This window comes from Rhipicephalus microplus, chromosome X, assembly GCF_043290135.1.
Source record: "Rhipicephalus microplus isolate Deutch F79 chromosome X, USDA_Rmic, whole genome shotgun sequence".
Classification (NCBI taxonomy): domain Eukaryota; kingdom Metazoa; phylum Arthropoda; class Arachnida; order Ixodida; family Ixodidae; genus Rhipicephalus; species Rhipicephalus microplus.
This window is the reverse complement of record NC_134710.1, coordinates 353043896-353060583: the sequence shown is the minus strand read 5'-3', so window position 1 is coordinate 353060583 and position 16688 is coordinate 353043896. Positions and strand designations below refer to the sequence as shown.

Below are 16688 nucleotides of genomic sequence, written 5' to 3'. Positions count from 1 at the left end.
TTCTTCAAGTCTGCAACTACAAATTTACCATCTTTTTTAGCGCGAAAGTGACACCTACGATTGGCTATGGTGAGGGCTATGACTTCATCAAGCTTATAAATTAACAACGCAAAAGTATTAGGCCTAAAAGGAGAGGTCGTGTAAAGACTGGCCGTTTTGGCAGTGCATGTGAAACTTGGCTTCCCAGAAGAAGCAGATGGCTGATTTAGCTTGTTGATCGTGCCACCTATCCCTGTCACGCACTTTGTTAAAGACGTTTTGCACTGTCCCACAAAGATGCGGCTCTATAAACTTACGCGTGCTGCCAATTTTGGTCAGATCTTGTTCACTGCATGAGCTGATGAAACACACGCCCATGCGAAGACCAGTCAACTTCTTATCCGCGAGATAGCCCTTGAAGTTTCCGGCCTATGGCAACAAACAAAAAAGAATGTTACCACACAAACACTAAATGACTTGTCACATAAATTGGTCACAAATATTCAAAAAGCTCTAGAGAAGACAACATTAAACATATGAGTGTTGTTTTGTTTGGCCTACATGCCTCAACTATTGTCAATTGGAAATTTGAGTTGTAAAAGCTTTCGATACATCTGTAATAACGTGATATCAGCGTCTTTACTTCTGAAATAATGAAGCCACTCAATTCTATTCCCCTACATCACAAGATTAAAATTGCATGGCGATAATTTGAAGCTTGCGTGACGCTATAAGAGGCCTTTACTGGTTAAATGTAAATAACACTCTTTAGTGATATTTACCAGTTCAATGTCTTTTATACGCACACGCTCACCGATGCAGCTGATAGCGTGTATTGCTTGATGTCCAAGACGAGCAAACTACAAGGTCACGAAGGTCATAACAATCTTCAGTCCCTATACTTGTCCGATTGCACTGAGTAGTCTTTAATTCAAAGTATTTCGTGAAATACTCAACTGGCAGGCACCGTTCAGTGAACCTCGCTTTCTACGCACTGATGATGCACAGCTCAATCACGTTTGTCAACCGAGTGATTTGTTTGTCGCGCGCCCAGAGTGGCTCTCACTCAATCACAGACACCTCGAAGCTAACGCAGAGCATGTGTTCGTACTGAAGGCAACATCTCTGGCCTTGGCGTTAAGTAGGTGAACAAATGACCAATGGTCCATCCTCTAAGGTCAAACGCTAAGCCGTCCAAGGTGAAAAACTTTGACCTCCATGAGCGTGTTTGCCCTACCGATGCTTCGATGTCTGCATGCTTCACTCTCTCGTACGCTCGAACGCCACAGATACAAATCTCTCAGCTGCACTGCTTGTGCCCATCAACGTTGCATGAAAAGCCACTTAACTGCGTTGGGTACGCCTGTAGTTCATGTGCCTTCATTTGAAGCGCGTCTACAACTGCACTTATTGGCAACACTATTACTTAAACAATCGCACAGCGAAACAAGAAATGGTATCTATCTTCAGAGTGAAAAATATACATTATCAAGCACGGAATTCCGCGCATAATGCATGTCTTCTTTTCTGAGAGTTTGGTGTGCCTGCATATTCGGTGTCAACTGTGATGTGCAGTTCGGTATTGGACAGCGTCCAGTATAGTACCGCTCAAGTTGAAGCACAGACTCACCAGACTATATCCCTAATCATAGTGAGACAATCCTGCTCACAGTATAGCTTAACAGTTTGAGAAAGTGGGGCTCAAGTGATTCTAAAAAGTCCGAAATATTTTATAGGGTAGCCAGCCAGTCTGAGAACTTGCTAACCTCCCTGTCCTTCCTCTTTCAATCCTCCTCCTCCTCCTCCGAATTATTTCGATACCTCAACATACGCATGTTACTGAGGGGAACAGTATCATACACATGGGCCCCACCAGGATGACGCATGCCGGCATCTCAAGTGGAAATAAAATGGTTTTCTATAATGAAGTGTAATTTATTGAAGGTGACAATGCAGTTAAAAAAGCTCTTACGAACAGAAACTTGCTATAAACTTACAATTCATGAATTGTACTCGGAAGTGATAATAATTCTAAGTAGAGTTCATATAGGTTCGAAGGCTGAAAATCAATAATAATACGCGCTAATGCCAGAACAGGCAAATATAGGCTCCAAAGAAAGTTTACGAACACACACACACACACAAATATATATATATAAATATAAATATATATATATATATATATATATATATATATATATATATATATATATATATATATATATATATATATATATATATATATATATATATATATATATATATATATATATATATATATATATAGATAGATAGATAGATAGATAGATAGATAGATAGATAGATAGATAGATAGATAGATTATTCGAAGGTCGCAGGTTCGGTTCCTGCTCAAGGCAAGTTATCTTTTCACCCACTTTTCTTTCTTCACATTTACACTGCAATTGGGTCTAATAACTTCCCCTGTACATTCCTTGGCAGGATTGTCTGTTATATCTCATCAATATTGTGTCAAAACACGAAAAAATGAGCCTTTTCTTATATATATATACACACACACACACACACACACACATATATATATATATATATATATATATATATATATATATATATATATATATGTGTGTGTGTGTGTGTGTGTGTGTGTGTGTGTGTGTGTGTGTGTGTGTGTGTGTGTGTGTGTGTGTGTGTGTGTGTGTGTGTGTGTGTGTGTGTGTGTGTGTGTGTGTAAATATAAACGATTAACGTTGACGCAAGGAACCAAATAGACACGTGCCTAAAATTTACTCTCTAGTCAGTAGTAGTTTTGTTATAAGTTCCGCGTCATTGCACCACTTGGTCGCAAGTGGACACGGCTGGCATTTTACTTTTTTGCATTTTTTGTTTATATAAAAGGAACCCGTTATTTTACTTCAATTTCGGTGCTAGAACAGTTTGGTGCAATAGCCTTCACAAATGTCTTCTGAAACTGCGACACACGGTCATAATCTTCAGTACTCCATTCTTCTTGTCCGACCAGCATTTCTTCTTCTCCGACCAGCATTTCAACGCATAATCGCTTTCGTAGACGGCGTTCGACGTCGCACTAAAGTGTACTTAGGTATCTTTACAACCCGCAATGGGCAGCTGCATAGTTCCAGCAATAATAGGTGTTCTGTGTTCATCGCCAATGAGAGACAGAGAACAACCGAATTTACTATCAATGAGCCATAGTGGCAAACGAGCATTGCAGAAAAGTAGGTTATTCAGTTTTGCTAAGAATACTTAAGCTGTTTATTTGCTTAACACGTGAGTTTTGTTGTGCAAATAATTGGGCGTTTCTTCCGTTGAGATCAACTGTTCATTACCTCCGATTTAGCACTGCACTAACACGTGTTGGCGAAATAGAGTTTGGCATACTCTGCCATATTGTTCACAAGCTTAAAATTCTAGGCAATATTTAGGCGAATGCTTCACCGAAGTTGTCTTCCTCGCGAGTACACGTCGACCTGCTGGCCACTTATTATTCATACAAAAAAATTGGCGCAATGCACAAAACACTGCTGAACACAAGAGAAAAAAACATATTTATCAGAAGGTGCACTGACCCTTTTGTGAGAGAATCTCATGGCTGGCACGACGTTGTCGACGAAAGAGAGGTCGTCACCGAGTAGCACGTGCACGTTGCAGAACTGGCCACGGACCTCCTCGGCACCGCGCTTATCGTGTACCACGGTCTCGATGCACTCGTCGTAGGCGCCGATTTCGGCCATGGAAACCTGAAGGAATCCCGTCGGATACTTCGCCGTAGCATCGACCACTGCACCGTATTGTAGCATCAGATGCAACAAAAGATGGTTTCCACCACCTATAGCGTATGTAACATATTTTGTTTCTCAGCCAATTTAAATACGCCTTGGCTGTAAAGTATGCCATCCACTGCCAATCGAAGTTGTCACCCAATTTATCGAGCGTGTGAACATTGTGAACGCTGCATGCAGATACTTTCTGGCCCCTAGATTATTAGCCTGTTCACTATTTTGTCGGTAAGTTTGAAGCACAGATACCACGTGTTCGAATCCACATTGGCTACTTTCCATCTATAATCTAGTGAAGAAACATTATCCAGGTGGAAACAAGAAGGTCACATATGACCACTGGTGTACGCCCCTTCTTATTACAGTAAGTGAGAAGGCACTGCGCTAAAGAATGAGAATATGCTGCACCAAGAAGGCCAGAAATCGATCTCTACTCTTCCTTGCTTACGGCACCCTGGCCCTTGTGATCGCGTACTTGTATAGCAATATTCGTTCCTTTAATGAACACGAAAAGATAGACGGACTTATAAATTGCATCATTAGACTACATAGATATTGTGTTCACTAACATAAAGATACCATTGATGGCATGTGAGGTAAGACGACTTCGGTGCGCAGCCAACAACTATATTTGCTGTCAATCCTATACTGTTCGACATTTCAAGTAAATAATGAGTGAGCGAACGATTTGAAAGTGTCTTGCATACCGAGTACACCCGAGCGAATAAATGAGATTGACAACGCGTGACCCAGGCATATAAAAAAATTGAAACAGTCATCAGTGTGCCCGGTACTTAGAACGGCTCCGCACAAAACCCCAAATTTGCGCTTGAGTCGCACGTGAAAATCACCACTTGCGAAAACCGTCACTATAAATATATATTCGCCATTGTAGTTAACCGGTGAACCATTTTAGCAAGTATGACAGCATTTCCAAGGAGATTTCTCTAGACAAAAAAAAATATGGACGGAACGGTTTCGAAAAGGTCATTTCTGAACACGAATTGGGAGGCTGTTGTGAATAAAAAACAGCAGGCTGATTGTAGTGAGGCTGTAAAAAATCAACTTTACGAACGAGATTATTCAACAATTAGGTTCACAACACCGCTCAGAAATTATCTCATATGTAAGACAATATCGATATTGGTTGAGGTTTGGACATTGTTTCCTCATAATAGCGATAACTGTTGTAACAAAAGGCTATGGAAGCAGTAGCCAGTTTTAAATGCCAGTTCCGTGAAAATACAACTTTGCATATGGGCCTAAACCAGCATTTCGAAAACATGACAGCAGTTTTTTCTTGCTTGAATTCCGGGAGTCCGTCACTCATGCAGATCAGCATAATATTGACAATAAAGACACCTCAATGGTCTAAAGCGGATAACTATTGCTAAGGTTATTTTTTCCGTTTTCGGGCCAAGCTGCTAAAGGACCTCATTTGTAAAACTATTTTTTATTGGTTAGTGATTTTGTATAACAATGTCTGCAACATCACAGTTGCATCAATTGCGCATCTGAGGACTTCCACCAAAGGTCCCTTTTTCATCAGACGGAAACAAAAGGAAGGTACGTGCTTTTGAAGATCCCTTACAAACGGCTGTCGTCCTGATCGACTCCAGCCAGCAGCTTGCGCTTTCTTGCTCTAGACGTTGGCTTACGTAAAAGATTTTGTTATTTTTAAATCTTAACATTGAGCTATAAGCGAACTACAAACTGAATCTCAAATAGGATATCGTTGTCACATGCGAACTGCTCATCAAAAAAGGTGCAGGTGCATCGTAATGTCGCACGTGTTGAAGCTCAGGCAGTCTGCCATGACTTGTAATGCTTTCAAAAAAAAAGTGGGAGAACTCTACGCCAATGCAATTATTCACAGAAATTCTTTTGGGCGTGCGCTGTTCACGACTGGTCCCTCGGGTTGGACCAGGGGCCCAAATATTTAACCAGCGTGCACATCCAAGGCTTTTCTTTTTTTCAGCGCGATATGATGGAACGAAGAGACTAAAAAAAATGTTGTTGGTTATGTGCAATGTAAAAATGCACCTATTTAGTCATATCGGGAAAAAGTGTACCTCAATTCAGTCATATGGGGAAAATACAGAAAAAAAATTAATACAGGTTCCCCATAAGTGTTGCCAAGCCTGAAGGAAGTTCGGAGCTGGGTAGCCTATGTCGTTTCTTTCGTTTTTTTTTCCTTCCTCCACTGATTTTTATTTCTTGCTTTTTCAAGCCTTTTCTTTCGTCTTTACTGTTTATTTCTATTCCTTTCTGTTTTTCTTTCTATTTTGTTTGCTTTCTTTGTATTTTTCGCTTGATTCCTTTTTTTATTCTTATGCGTGATTTAATTTGAAGTGATCCGCCCTTAATATATTCATCAAGGCTCTCAAAGAACAAGGTGGAAAAGACCGCTCTGACGCGTGAGCGCGCAACAGGTCGCAATGCTACATGTGGTTTTCCCTGTGTTACGCTAGGTGACGACGGCATATGACAGCCTGACCCGAAAACGTGCTCCAAACTTCATAATTGCCTCTAGGGAACTCTGTTTAGAGCTTTAGACGGCTGTATACATATGTTCGCGGCGTTACCACAGCGGTTATGACTGATGTTATTCTGAACGCTCGCCAATGAACAAATGCTCTTATACCGTGTAAGCTTGTTGAAATGTGTCCCAGTATACCGAACTGCAAAATAGAGTCCCCTTTTTATCGCTCACCTCCCTAACTCACCGTATTTTTATCCCATCATGATTTTCAGATGCCTTTGGAAACGAATCCTTGTAAACTCAGCTCCTTGGTTATACAGGCCTTACAAACGCGTTTGTAAACTTTACTTTGGAAAATATCCACCATACAATTACGAAAGAAGCCGTATTGTAGGGCTCTGGAAATTTTGTCCTCCTGGATTTGTTAACGTACGCCTAAATCTAAGTACACGAGCCTCAAACACTTCCAACTGCATCGATGATGCGGTAGCAGCCGTAGCCTGGATTTATTCTGTGATCTGCAGGTCAGCAGTAAAGCATCACCGCCACCAGACCACCATGGCGTGTTTGTTCGATGTTTTTGCACTCGCTAATACTTCGATTATAGTAATGCTGGCATAAAAGCTATTTTATGAAGGCAGGACAGGCAACCGTACTAAAAATAACTTATACGCCAGATTAACGGAGCATCGAAGAAGACGTCACCAACATAGGCAAGTCAAAAGTCAGCATACTTACGTCTCAAAGCCCATGGTTCGAGAGTTTGGAGGGCGCTCATAAAATTTAACAGGCCGAAAGTGCATTCTGGAGATATATCTGCGTGGAATAACCGACTTCGGAGCCCCGGCGCTGCGCTTGACATGAGCCGCGAGATTGCAGACTGAATGGTTTCTAGAAACTTAGACTTTCTGGGACGATGAGTATGAGATGCGTTTACACTAGCCGGGGAGCTTGTGAGCGACGTTTCAACCAGGCTACCGGTGATAACTTCCGTAGGATCAGTCGTTGCTTCAAATTCGGAAGTACTCTCTTGCGCTGTTATAGGCATCACTGACGGTGCCCCATTCGCAGGAGTTAACATTTCTTCGCGCCGGTTATCTTCGAATGCTTGTCCGTCAATGTGTTCTTCTTGTTTTGCAATTGTCACAGCACGATTGGAATGGTCTTCCCTATGCACTGTAAAACTGTTATAAAGGAGCGCCGACATGGTAGTTGCAACTTGTAAAGGCGCTGTTGTAGCTTGTGCTGTTGAGAATTGGCCCTTATCATTCGGCGGTAATCCTGGGAGTCCAGTTTTCTGTGCAGCAGCAATCGCGTATTGATTTTTCAGAGAGCAAGTAAAGAGAAGCAGCGAGCAGCAGAAAAATTGCAATGTTAGCGGTCCGTTTGTCCGAGTCATTGTTCCAGTGATGAAAGCCGAAGATGGCGCCTCCTTGTCCAATGCCACGCACGTCTATCGTAATGCCGCCACAACGGTAGCTAAATTGGGATAGCGACTAACAGACGTACAAGTTTAAATTTTGCTTTAGGCGATATACTGTCGCACTCCGAGGACACCAAGATGACCGCTGGACTGATAAGACACCCGTAGACTTAAGCAAGACGATTACAACATCAAAAATTTTAGTGCTGGCCTGGACTACTCGATGAAAAATTTTTCTTTAGCGCGAGTACCACCTCTCACCGGGGTCGTCACGAACTGCCACTCGGAAGCCCCGCGTGATGGTACACTGCGCCAGAATGTTTTTTGGAACAGATCTTACCGCTCAGCGCGATGCCTCTCCTCCTTTTTCACTTTGGATTTACTTTTTGTTGTGTTTCTTTAGAAGCAAACAGCCGCTGAACAGTCGCACAAGAGAAAAAGCGCAAGAAGAAAAAAATGAGCGACGCATGGCTTCTGAGGAGGACGGCCAATATCGACTTTCCACTGACCGCGAGACCGGCTTTGTCCATGCGAGTCTGTGCAATACGAATGGGGAGCAATAAAAAAGTGATCAAGGGTAAAAGAGATAAGAATATAAATTTCCTTGTCTTGAGCCCGCAAGCCATCGCAGTGGTCAGAAGGGAGCTCGTCTCATACGCCGTCCAAGCTTTCGTCACGTGTAATGCACCGTTGCATGTGGCTTAAGGCGGGGCTTTTGACAAGTCTCTGCCAGGCGTTATTGGTATCCAGACAAACGCGTATCGTGAGGGCGTAAGACGTAGGAGCGGGCTGAGGGCTTTGCGGGTAAAAAATAAAAGAGGCGATATAATTGGTGGAAAGGGAAACAAGAGCTGCTCGTCGCTCCTGGTTTTCCTACCAGCGTTGAGCTCATCGCAATGTAAAAAATAGAAGTTCGGTAAGCTGGGGGAGGGAAGACAACCAGCTCGCAGTTTCTGCTAACAACCCACTAAGTACCCAGTATAGGTACTGGCCAGTACGCTTATGACGTAAATGTCGTCACTCTGGAAATGTGTCTGTGTACCGAATTGGCGGTTGTGAATTCGCCAAATTGTATAGTCGGCCCGGCAAGAGTAGCTATTGCGTTTATCACAACTCTCGCTTTTTGGTCACGCGTCATGGGTCGCGTCTTCGAAACGCTTCTGCCACCTATGGTTCGCACAACAACATTTCTGATGACATCTCTCGAGGTAGCTTTTATAACCATAGCGAGGGAAATTTGAAAGATGCTTCAGTGTGAACAATTGTTGGGAAATAGAAACCGGATACACAAACAACGATTATTAAATCATCTTTTATAGGCAAGCATCTGCTATAGCTAAACACGATTCACAGCAGGACGAGATCATGGCAATTTATTTGGAACAGCTTATCAGCTGCCACGGCATGTAGAGGTGGATGGAAATGAACGCATGTTGACTGCTTTCGCTGTTTTCGTCACGGATGTTAGCGCTGTAATAGTTCAGATATAAGCTGTCTTTTTATACGTAGCCTTAAGTTTTTTGTTTAGTCTTATTTCTTTGTGAGTCTAAATAATCACCACGGTGGGTGAAACCACCCGTAAAGAACCGCGAAATATGAGCTCAAGTAATCGCTTCAGCATTGATGATTGTTGTCGTACATCTTTTTATATATATATATATATATATAGCAGTTTACACCGTGCAAGAGCAGGAGCACCTGCTCAGTATTTTGCCGCAATCATTTTCTCTCTTCACAAAACAATTGACTGCCATACTTTCAACCTTCGAAATGAAACCAATGTCTGCTGCTATAACAGCCATGAAAAAAAAACAGTTGCGCTTTTTCGCGGCTTCTTCGCAATCTCTAACACGCTAGTACATTTACTCTAAAGCACCACTACCCACCGAGTTCATCTCTGCTAAATTGTGCAACCGATAACCCGTCTACGTGCTATGCCTTCGACGCATGTCAGTTGGCTGCATCAAAAATGATAGCTCTAAGGAAATTAGAGACCAAAAACCCAGGCGCCTGCTAACGCTCGGCTGAAGACACGCGTCACGATGTCCCTCATTCTTCCAATAACAAGAAAACCAGCGTGGTCCCTACACGAGGAGCGAGAGCACAGTACGTGCCGCAAGGACCAATGCTACCCAAAGTAAAGCAACATACATTCCGCTTTATTTTTTAACGTTGTTTTTCATACGCCACCTCCATACTGGTAAACACTCCAGAACGCATCACCAAACGTGGCTTTGGTACAGAAAAGTTTCCTCGGTGCGGAGGTCATCACCCGGTGTCGAGGGGCCAAACAAGAGGTGTTTGTGGATGCGCGCATGTCATAGAAAGAGTTATACGCCTGCGGAGTTCCCAGGTAAAAGCACTGTTGCTCCTGGCGATGCTGCTCTCACGCCTTTCGTGCGGTTTGACAAGCTGTTGTCCCTGACCTGAAAAAGTATTATTCAATGCACATTCTTATCTGTAGGCGGGAAATTGTTGATTCCCCAGTGCTCAGTAGCCACTTCATGCAGCAGAAGTGCACCATGTTCGAGTCTCACCATTTCTCTACTGCTCTTATCAAAAAATTTGTAACTGAGAAACAATTTCGGCTAGTGAACTAAGACATACAATATTATATTTGATTAAAAACGAAGACTATGAATTAAATATACATGAAAAACATTTACTTTCTCTCAGCAGGTTCTCTTTTACGATTATCGCAAAGAATTGAAAAAAATAGGAGTTCGATCTGTTATGTTTCACACTTGGTACCTCGTCAAGAAAAAAATATACAATAATTTCTTAAAGAGTGCTTAATATCATAAATAAAGCAAACAAAAACTATGTCTTATACACCACCACAGAGTATACCAGTGATTGATAAGGAGTCTATTTGCTATACATTCGTAGACATTGCAACTGTTAAATGCTATTTGTCATTATTTTTGCAACACTTTTCCTTGCATATGCAATTTGAGGTAATATTATGTAACGAAAAAAAAGTTTTTTGGGTTACAAGTTTTGCAATATTCTCTCTTTACAACATGCCAATATCAGAGCAGTGCTTGCAAACTAAAAAAATGTACGATGTTTAAAATGCGGGTCCGAAAACAACTTGAATGAGTGTATCTTGACCAACTTCAGCGTAATAATTCAGATCCATGTGGTAGTCGTTTCGTGTAAGCAATTTACAATTTTGATGATGAGACGGGAGCATCAAGCATAGTGATTCCTGTTGAAGCCACGTGGTCCAGCTATGTGCTTTAAATTAACTTCTACGTTGCTGTAAGAATCCTACTTCATCTGAATCCAAATTTATTACCTATTCTGAATTCATTTAGGTGCATTATAATGAAGACACGTTTATCGTTGTTTAACGTGGCACATAGTGACACGTGAAAAATGTGCATAAAAGCGTATTCTACAAAAACACGCAATGTTAAATTATGAGGGCAGCCAGCTCAAAAAACAGGAAAAAAAAAGGATCAACAAGTTATGAAGCATTTTCATCCATATTTGGAAATTGTTTGTGGAACGCTGATTTCGATCCAATACTTGCAATATTTTGAGGAAGTGAAATTATAATACATGGGGTGTGAGAGAGGCAAATGAGCTTTTTGTCAATTTGTAGTATTTTTTCCCCAAAAACCTTGGCACCATGGCTTCGCATCGTGAGAAGATGTAGGACGGTACTACTTCCATCTCCGATTGTTGACACTAATTTGTTCATTCGTCATTGTAATTGTTATAAAAGTATTATTTTCACAGCAATCTACTGAGAGAAGAATTTAAGTGAAGGCACCGTCTACAGTAGGTTAGCAAAGGTATTGTAAATTTGCCCTTGTCTCTTTGGCGCTCCCGAGATCATATTTTCCAGCGATAACAGATATTATGTCCTTCACACATTCCATTACCATATATGATTATGAACCAAAATCCCACAGGCGTACGTGCTTATTTTATAGAAGGTCTTGTGCATGTGGCGTAATAGGCCTTCTGAGAAGAGCGTCTTTTATGAAAAATTGTTTTTCTTCTGATTTTACAATGCATTGCACTGGGTACTTGCGGGCTGCCTAAACTAATGATTGTGGAGCCATGGCAACAAGAGGGTCTTTTAGCAGGGCCGATTTAACAAACGGTAAGTGAGTAAGTATCATCGTGGTCAAGACTTGACTATTTTAGTCTTAAGGGCTCTATTAGACGCTTTAGTAATCTCATCACGTTACCTAACGCAGTGAGCAGCTCGCATGCTTAACAAGTTCAACTAAAAAAATGTGTTCTGACAACGATGGTATGGTGTTTCCATACTAACCGCGCCGAAAAAAAAAATAACTCTAAGAGCGTCAATGCTAATACGCGTTGGTAAGCTGAACCAGTATAGCCGAGATTAAACAACAGTGTAGAGTTGCGCGTTTTTCACTGTAATTTCCCGCGGTCACATTTATACTCTACTCTTCATCCCTCACTGACAATGGTGTAAACTGGAAGCACCTACGTAGAGGAAGATTACTTCATGGATTCACCCCTGTAATGTTTCCACCTAAACACACCACTGGTATTGCTCATCAGGCACTATCCAATAATGAGGGGCGGGAAAGCAGCCAGTGCTACATATCTACCGAGTTTGTAATTGTGATGCTTGTTATTTTTATTAGCCTTATTAGTTTAGCGTATGAATATATGTCGCGCATACGCTTTTTTTCCCTCAAACGCTTCATTTTCAGTGTAATAATGTGGATAGATGTGCTTGTAGAATTTTCGTGGCACATATTTGTGCTAAAGAAAACTTGTCCAATGTACATCCGTTTAGGCTTTGCTTATTCAGCTTCCCTGTGAAATAAATTTTAATGTGTACGACTCTCACTTCAAAAGATGGTTAGCCTACATCACTCTGGCCTGCCTTATGTAATGGTGTGAAAAGACTCCAGTGATAAAAGAAGATACAGACGAAAAGTACAGACAGCCTCTCCCTTATAGACATAGATTATGCTCCCTACACTTATCCGATTAGGCCCCGTCTTGTCTTCTTTGCCGCATGCGATTTGTATTTAGTGCACAACATTCAGGAGTGGTTTGACCTGCATGGGTATTTTAAGGGCGAAGTTCCTAAAGGCGCAGGGGCTTACATCCTTTTCTCTTGGTACGTAGCCACCTAGTTCTATGACTAGCTCATCAGGTGCGGATTCACGGATGAATGGAGCGACAGACAGAGAATTCACGATTTAGCGATAAATCCCCTCGAAGCTTCCCCCCACTCATCATCATTAACTCCGTGGATACGCTGTAATTTTTGTTGCATTTTGTTTTTCAGTACACTAAGGTGAATCATCAGTTCCAAGCAGTGGTCAGTAGGGAGAATAGGGGAGTACTCCTAATTGTTTTTCTCTTTTTTTTACCTTTATAGGCTTCCAACAAACCACATGCCGTTGTGTCCAGCAGAATTGTCAGCACAGATAAAGAACATTTTACCGTAGGGACCAGCAGCTGGTAAAGTTTGACAACCCAATGCTACCAAAGACCTGTAAAAGGCATCGTCATGGATAACTTGCAATCAATTTGTCGTCATTGCAGTCACTTTGCTTCCTAGGTTTTACACGTGAGAAAAAAAGCCTTTTTTACCACAAAAGTGTCTTATGCCAGCATTCACCATAGCTACGATGACGTAGTTCCATAAAAAAGTGTACTAGAAGATTGCAGGGAAATATATCACAGCATATCCACGAAAAAAATGATGATGAGTGGGTCGAAGCATCTGTCCTTCTGTCTATCTGTCTCACTGTGGGTCAGTCTCTCTCTGTGTTCATCTGTCTGTCCATCTCTGTGTCCTTGCGTCTGTCCGTGGGTCCGTGCTCTCCGTGGAGAAGCAGCCGAGGCCCTCCACTGCACTTCGTCCATGTCCCACCAACGAAGTGACGAGCACAAGCTGCCGCGGTGCTCCGCGCCGGCTGCTCTGCTTCGTTCATACCCCACCAACGATATGCCACGTACGGCGACAATCCAGGAGACTGGGAGAGGCACACCTTCCTCACGCACCCAGGCCCAACCCGTGAACCAGCCGATCGGAGAGTAGTGGTACAGCGCCATCTAGAATATACTCACTCAACTGCAGCTTTTACGTACTTCTATGAGACATTGCCGTCTATTATGTTGTTCGGGAGACGGTGTATTTCTTTTTTTTTTTTTCGTCTCTTCTCTCGGACACGCCTTACGCAGGACAAGGTGGTTTGGCTATGAGGAACTTCGTCCCTAAAAAAACAAAATGCAAGCATCTTTCTAGCAGAATCGACCCAGCAGCCCCTCAATTCTGAGCGCGCGGCGCTAACCACTACGCCACAAATCCTGGAGTGCTAACACCAAGCCATTTATTTACACTATCCGCTGCTAAAATCCCCAGAGCTCTGAAACTTTTGCGCGTTTTCGTTGCCAGTGGTGAGATGGCTTGGCAGGCTCACGTTGAGAACACTCTCAAGCTCATCGCCTCCCCGAAGTGCCTCTTTCATGGAGCGTGGTCTCTCCTGCGCGCGCTTATGAGACTCGTAATTCGCGAGAAGACGAACATCACTTCGCATGATGCCACAGCCACATTACAAAATGAGTGCGCTGCTAACACACGAGCAGGAAGAATTATCACAATTGTTCACGCTTGAGCTGCGTATACTTGTACGCTCGTTTCGTGCGTCTTTCTTTCTCTTTGAACAACGTGCTGTAAGTGTCGATCTGTGACAGTTGTTAGTAGTCGTTCGTCCTGTGCATGCTGTTTTCGTGCGTGCTTTCTTCTTGAGGCGTGCGCCGCAGTTTTCGAGCTGCTTCTCGTTCTTAGCGCGACTTTTCCATTTGTTGCTGTTGTTGTGACAATAAACAGTAGACACTCAACTACCTCTGCATAGACACGTTTCACTTTCAGGTTATACCGATTTCTATATGGGGTATCAGGCACGTTTTTTTTCTTTTTTTCAACTTTTGACCATAAGCTTCAAGGAAGCTCAAAATGGCTGCCTTAAACACAAGCGCTAAATTTTAGCACCTGTCTTCAGCGCTTGTGTCTTTCACATTCACTTCGTTCCTAATGCAGAATTTTTCTGCGCTAACAAGAGGAGGAGTGTGGTGTTGGTGACGTCACCTGGGAGCTGCACGCGCACTTTTGGTGCATGCACTTGTGAATTGTTGTAAGAGATGTCGTCGTGTAACAGCACACGTACTTGTATTGTAGCCAATTCCGTGTGCAGATGCGTGTATGTTGTATGATGTGTGAATAAAGGGTCACTAGTCAGTCCAGTCACTGTTTAGGCGGCGGCGAGAACGGGACTCACTGCTGCGTGTCACGGGCCACGCTGGCGCCCGTCGCGTCTCGCTCCATTGTCTAGCAGCGGGACGTCAGGTTCCATCTGCCGACACTTCAATGAGAAAGAACAACGAGAGAAAAGGCAAGGAGGTTAATCAGGTACTTGCCCTGTTAGCTACCCTACGCGGCCGGAATGGGAAAGGCGAGTATAAATATGTGTGAGAGAGGAGCGAGTAGGGAGAAGACAATAAAGATGTCAGTAAATGTGCTGGTGCGTATGCAGTGGTGGCACTGTACAACTGTCAACGGTATTCACATAGGTCCATAGTCCGCAGAAAGTGCAAGAGGGCTTCGATTGTCTTGTGACCCTACAAAAGACGAGGAGAGTGCCGTAGCAGCATCTGCACGGAGAGTGGCCAATCGTCCAATTGATGCAAGGCATCACAATGTTTTTGTCTCTCGGAGGCAAATTGAGGACCATGGCACCGCAGATCATCGATGTCTTGTTTAGTACCTGACACCTCGCATGATGCGCTGTCGCTTACTCCAATTAGGGTTATGTATGCCTTCGTAAAGGCAGCCCCCAACCAAAGCCGGCGAAGTCTGTTTGAAACTCTGACCTCCATTTGAACTTCGTGCGCTAAGAAGAAATCATGTACTACCAACTGGACTACACACACAGATCACAAAGTCTATTTATTCTTGTTTTTGTCCTTACGTCATTGAAAAGAGGCCACTTTCTCAAGTAAGTGAAACCTGAAATTCGTGTTGAAACCAAACAGTCAACGAAGCCATGCTTGTATAAGGCAAGCAAAACGAAAGCAAGTGCATGGTGCGGTGTTTATTCGTTTTGAGTGTGCATGGTTATGAATGCGCCAGCATCACATTGTTTGCTTACTCTCCATGTCTCCATGGCATACGTCTTCCCACGTCAGTATGCTTGAGATCAATCATTACCACAAACAATAAAAAACAAGGGTTTCTGTAGTGCATGCTCTTGCTAATTCAGGCACAAGCAAAAGAAACGCAAACAAATGAGAACAACGACCAAAAAGTGTTTTTTGTATTAAAATGTTGTGAAAATCTATCCATGTCCTGACCCGTTGCGTTTATTTATGTTTTCTCTCGAATTCCAGCTAAAAAAAGAGCTTCTTGATCATCAGGTTTTCTTCGAGGTTTATTTAAGTGCGCCTTACACTCTTACAAAAAGTTAATAAAAAGGTAGCAGCTGCAAGCAAATAGGTGTAAAGTGAAGTGGTTATTACCTTTCTTGGACCGTTACTACCCTTCTTGCTGCCTGTTCACTACCTACGTTAGTAAGCAGTTACTATCTGCAACCGTTACTAATTTCTTGCAAACTTTTTACTACCTAGGTTTGTAAACAGTTAGTAACTGGAATGAAAGAGGTTGTAACTGCAGGCGTCACAACCTTTCTTGCGCTTTACTACATTTTTTCTACCCAGCTGTTAACTATATAATACAAAATAGTGTCTGATAGTTTATTAGAGAAATTGTCTTGACGTATCATCAATTAACGGAAAAATGACGCAGAAAATATTCATAGGCCAAGAAAATACGTCTTATTTTCAATCACGTAACCAAGATATGTAAACGTAATTCGTATATTGTCGAAACGGAGAACTACAAGTTAACGAACCATAAGCAAGTGCTACACACGTTGTTTTAGACAGTCACAATAAACTTAGTAAATTACAGTAAATTTACAAGATCGGCGGATAAAAATAACCAGACGTTCACTCAGCC

At 42.5% G+C, this 16688-nt stretch overlaps 1 protein-coding gene across 1 annotated transcript in view; it reads right to left on the bottom strand.

The window, feature by feature from the left end:
* LOC119161998 (nose resistant to fluoxetine protein 6) overlaps positions 1-7905 on the bottom strand; it is a 66229-nt gene extending 58324 nt beyond the window's left edge. Inside the window, exons 1-3 of the mRNA XM_075881598.1 lie at positions 6979-7905; positions 3549-3760; positions 297-408 (exon numbers count right to left, since the gene is read on the bottom strand). Coding sequence (XP_075737713.1) covers positions 297-408; positions 3549-3760; positions 6979-7639 — 985 coding nt within the window. The 5' untranslated portion in view covers positions 7640-7905. The remainder of the gene's footprint in view (positions 1-296; positions 409-3548; positions 3761-6978) is intronic.
* Between the last annotated feature and the right edge of the window lie 8783 nt (positions 7906-16688).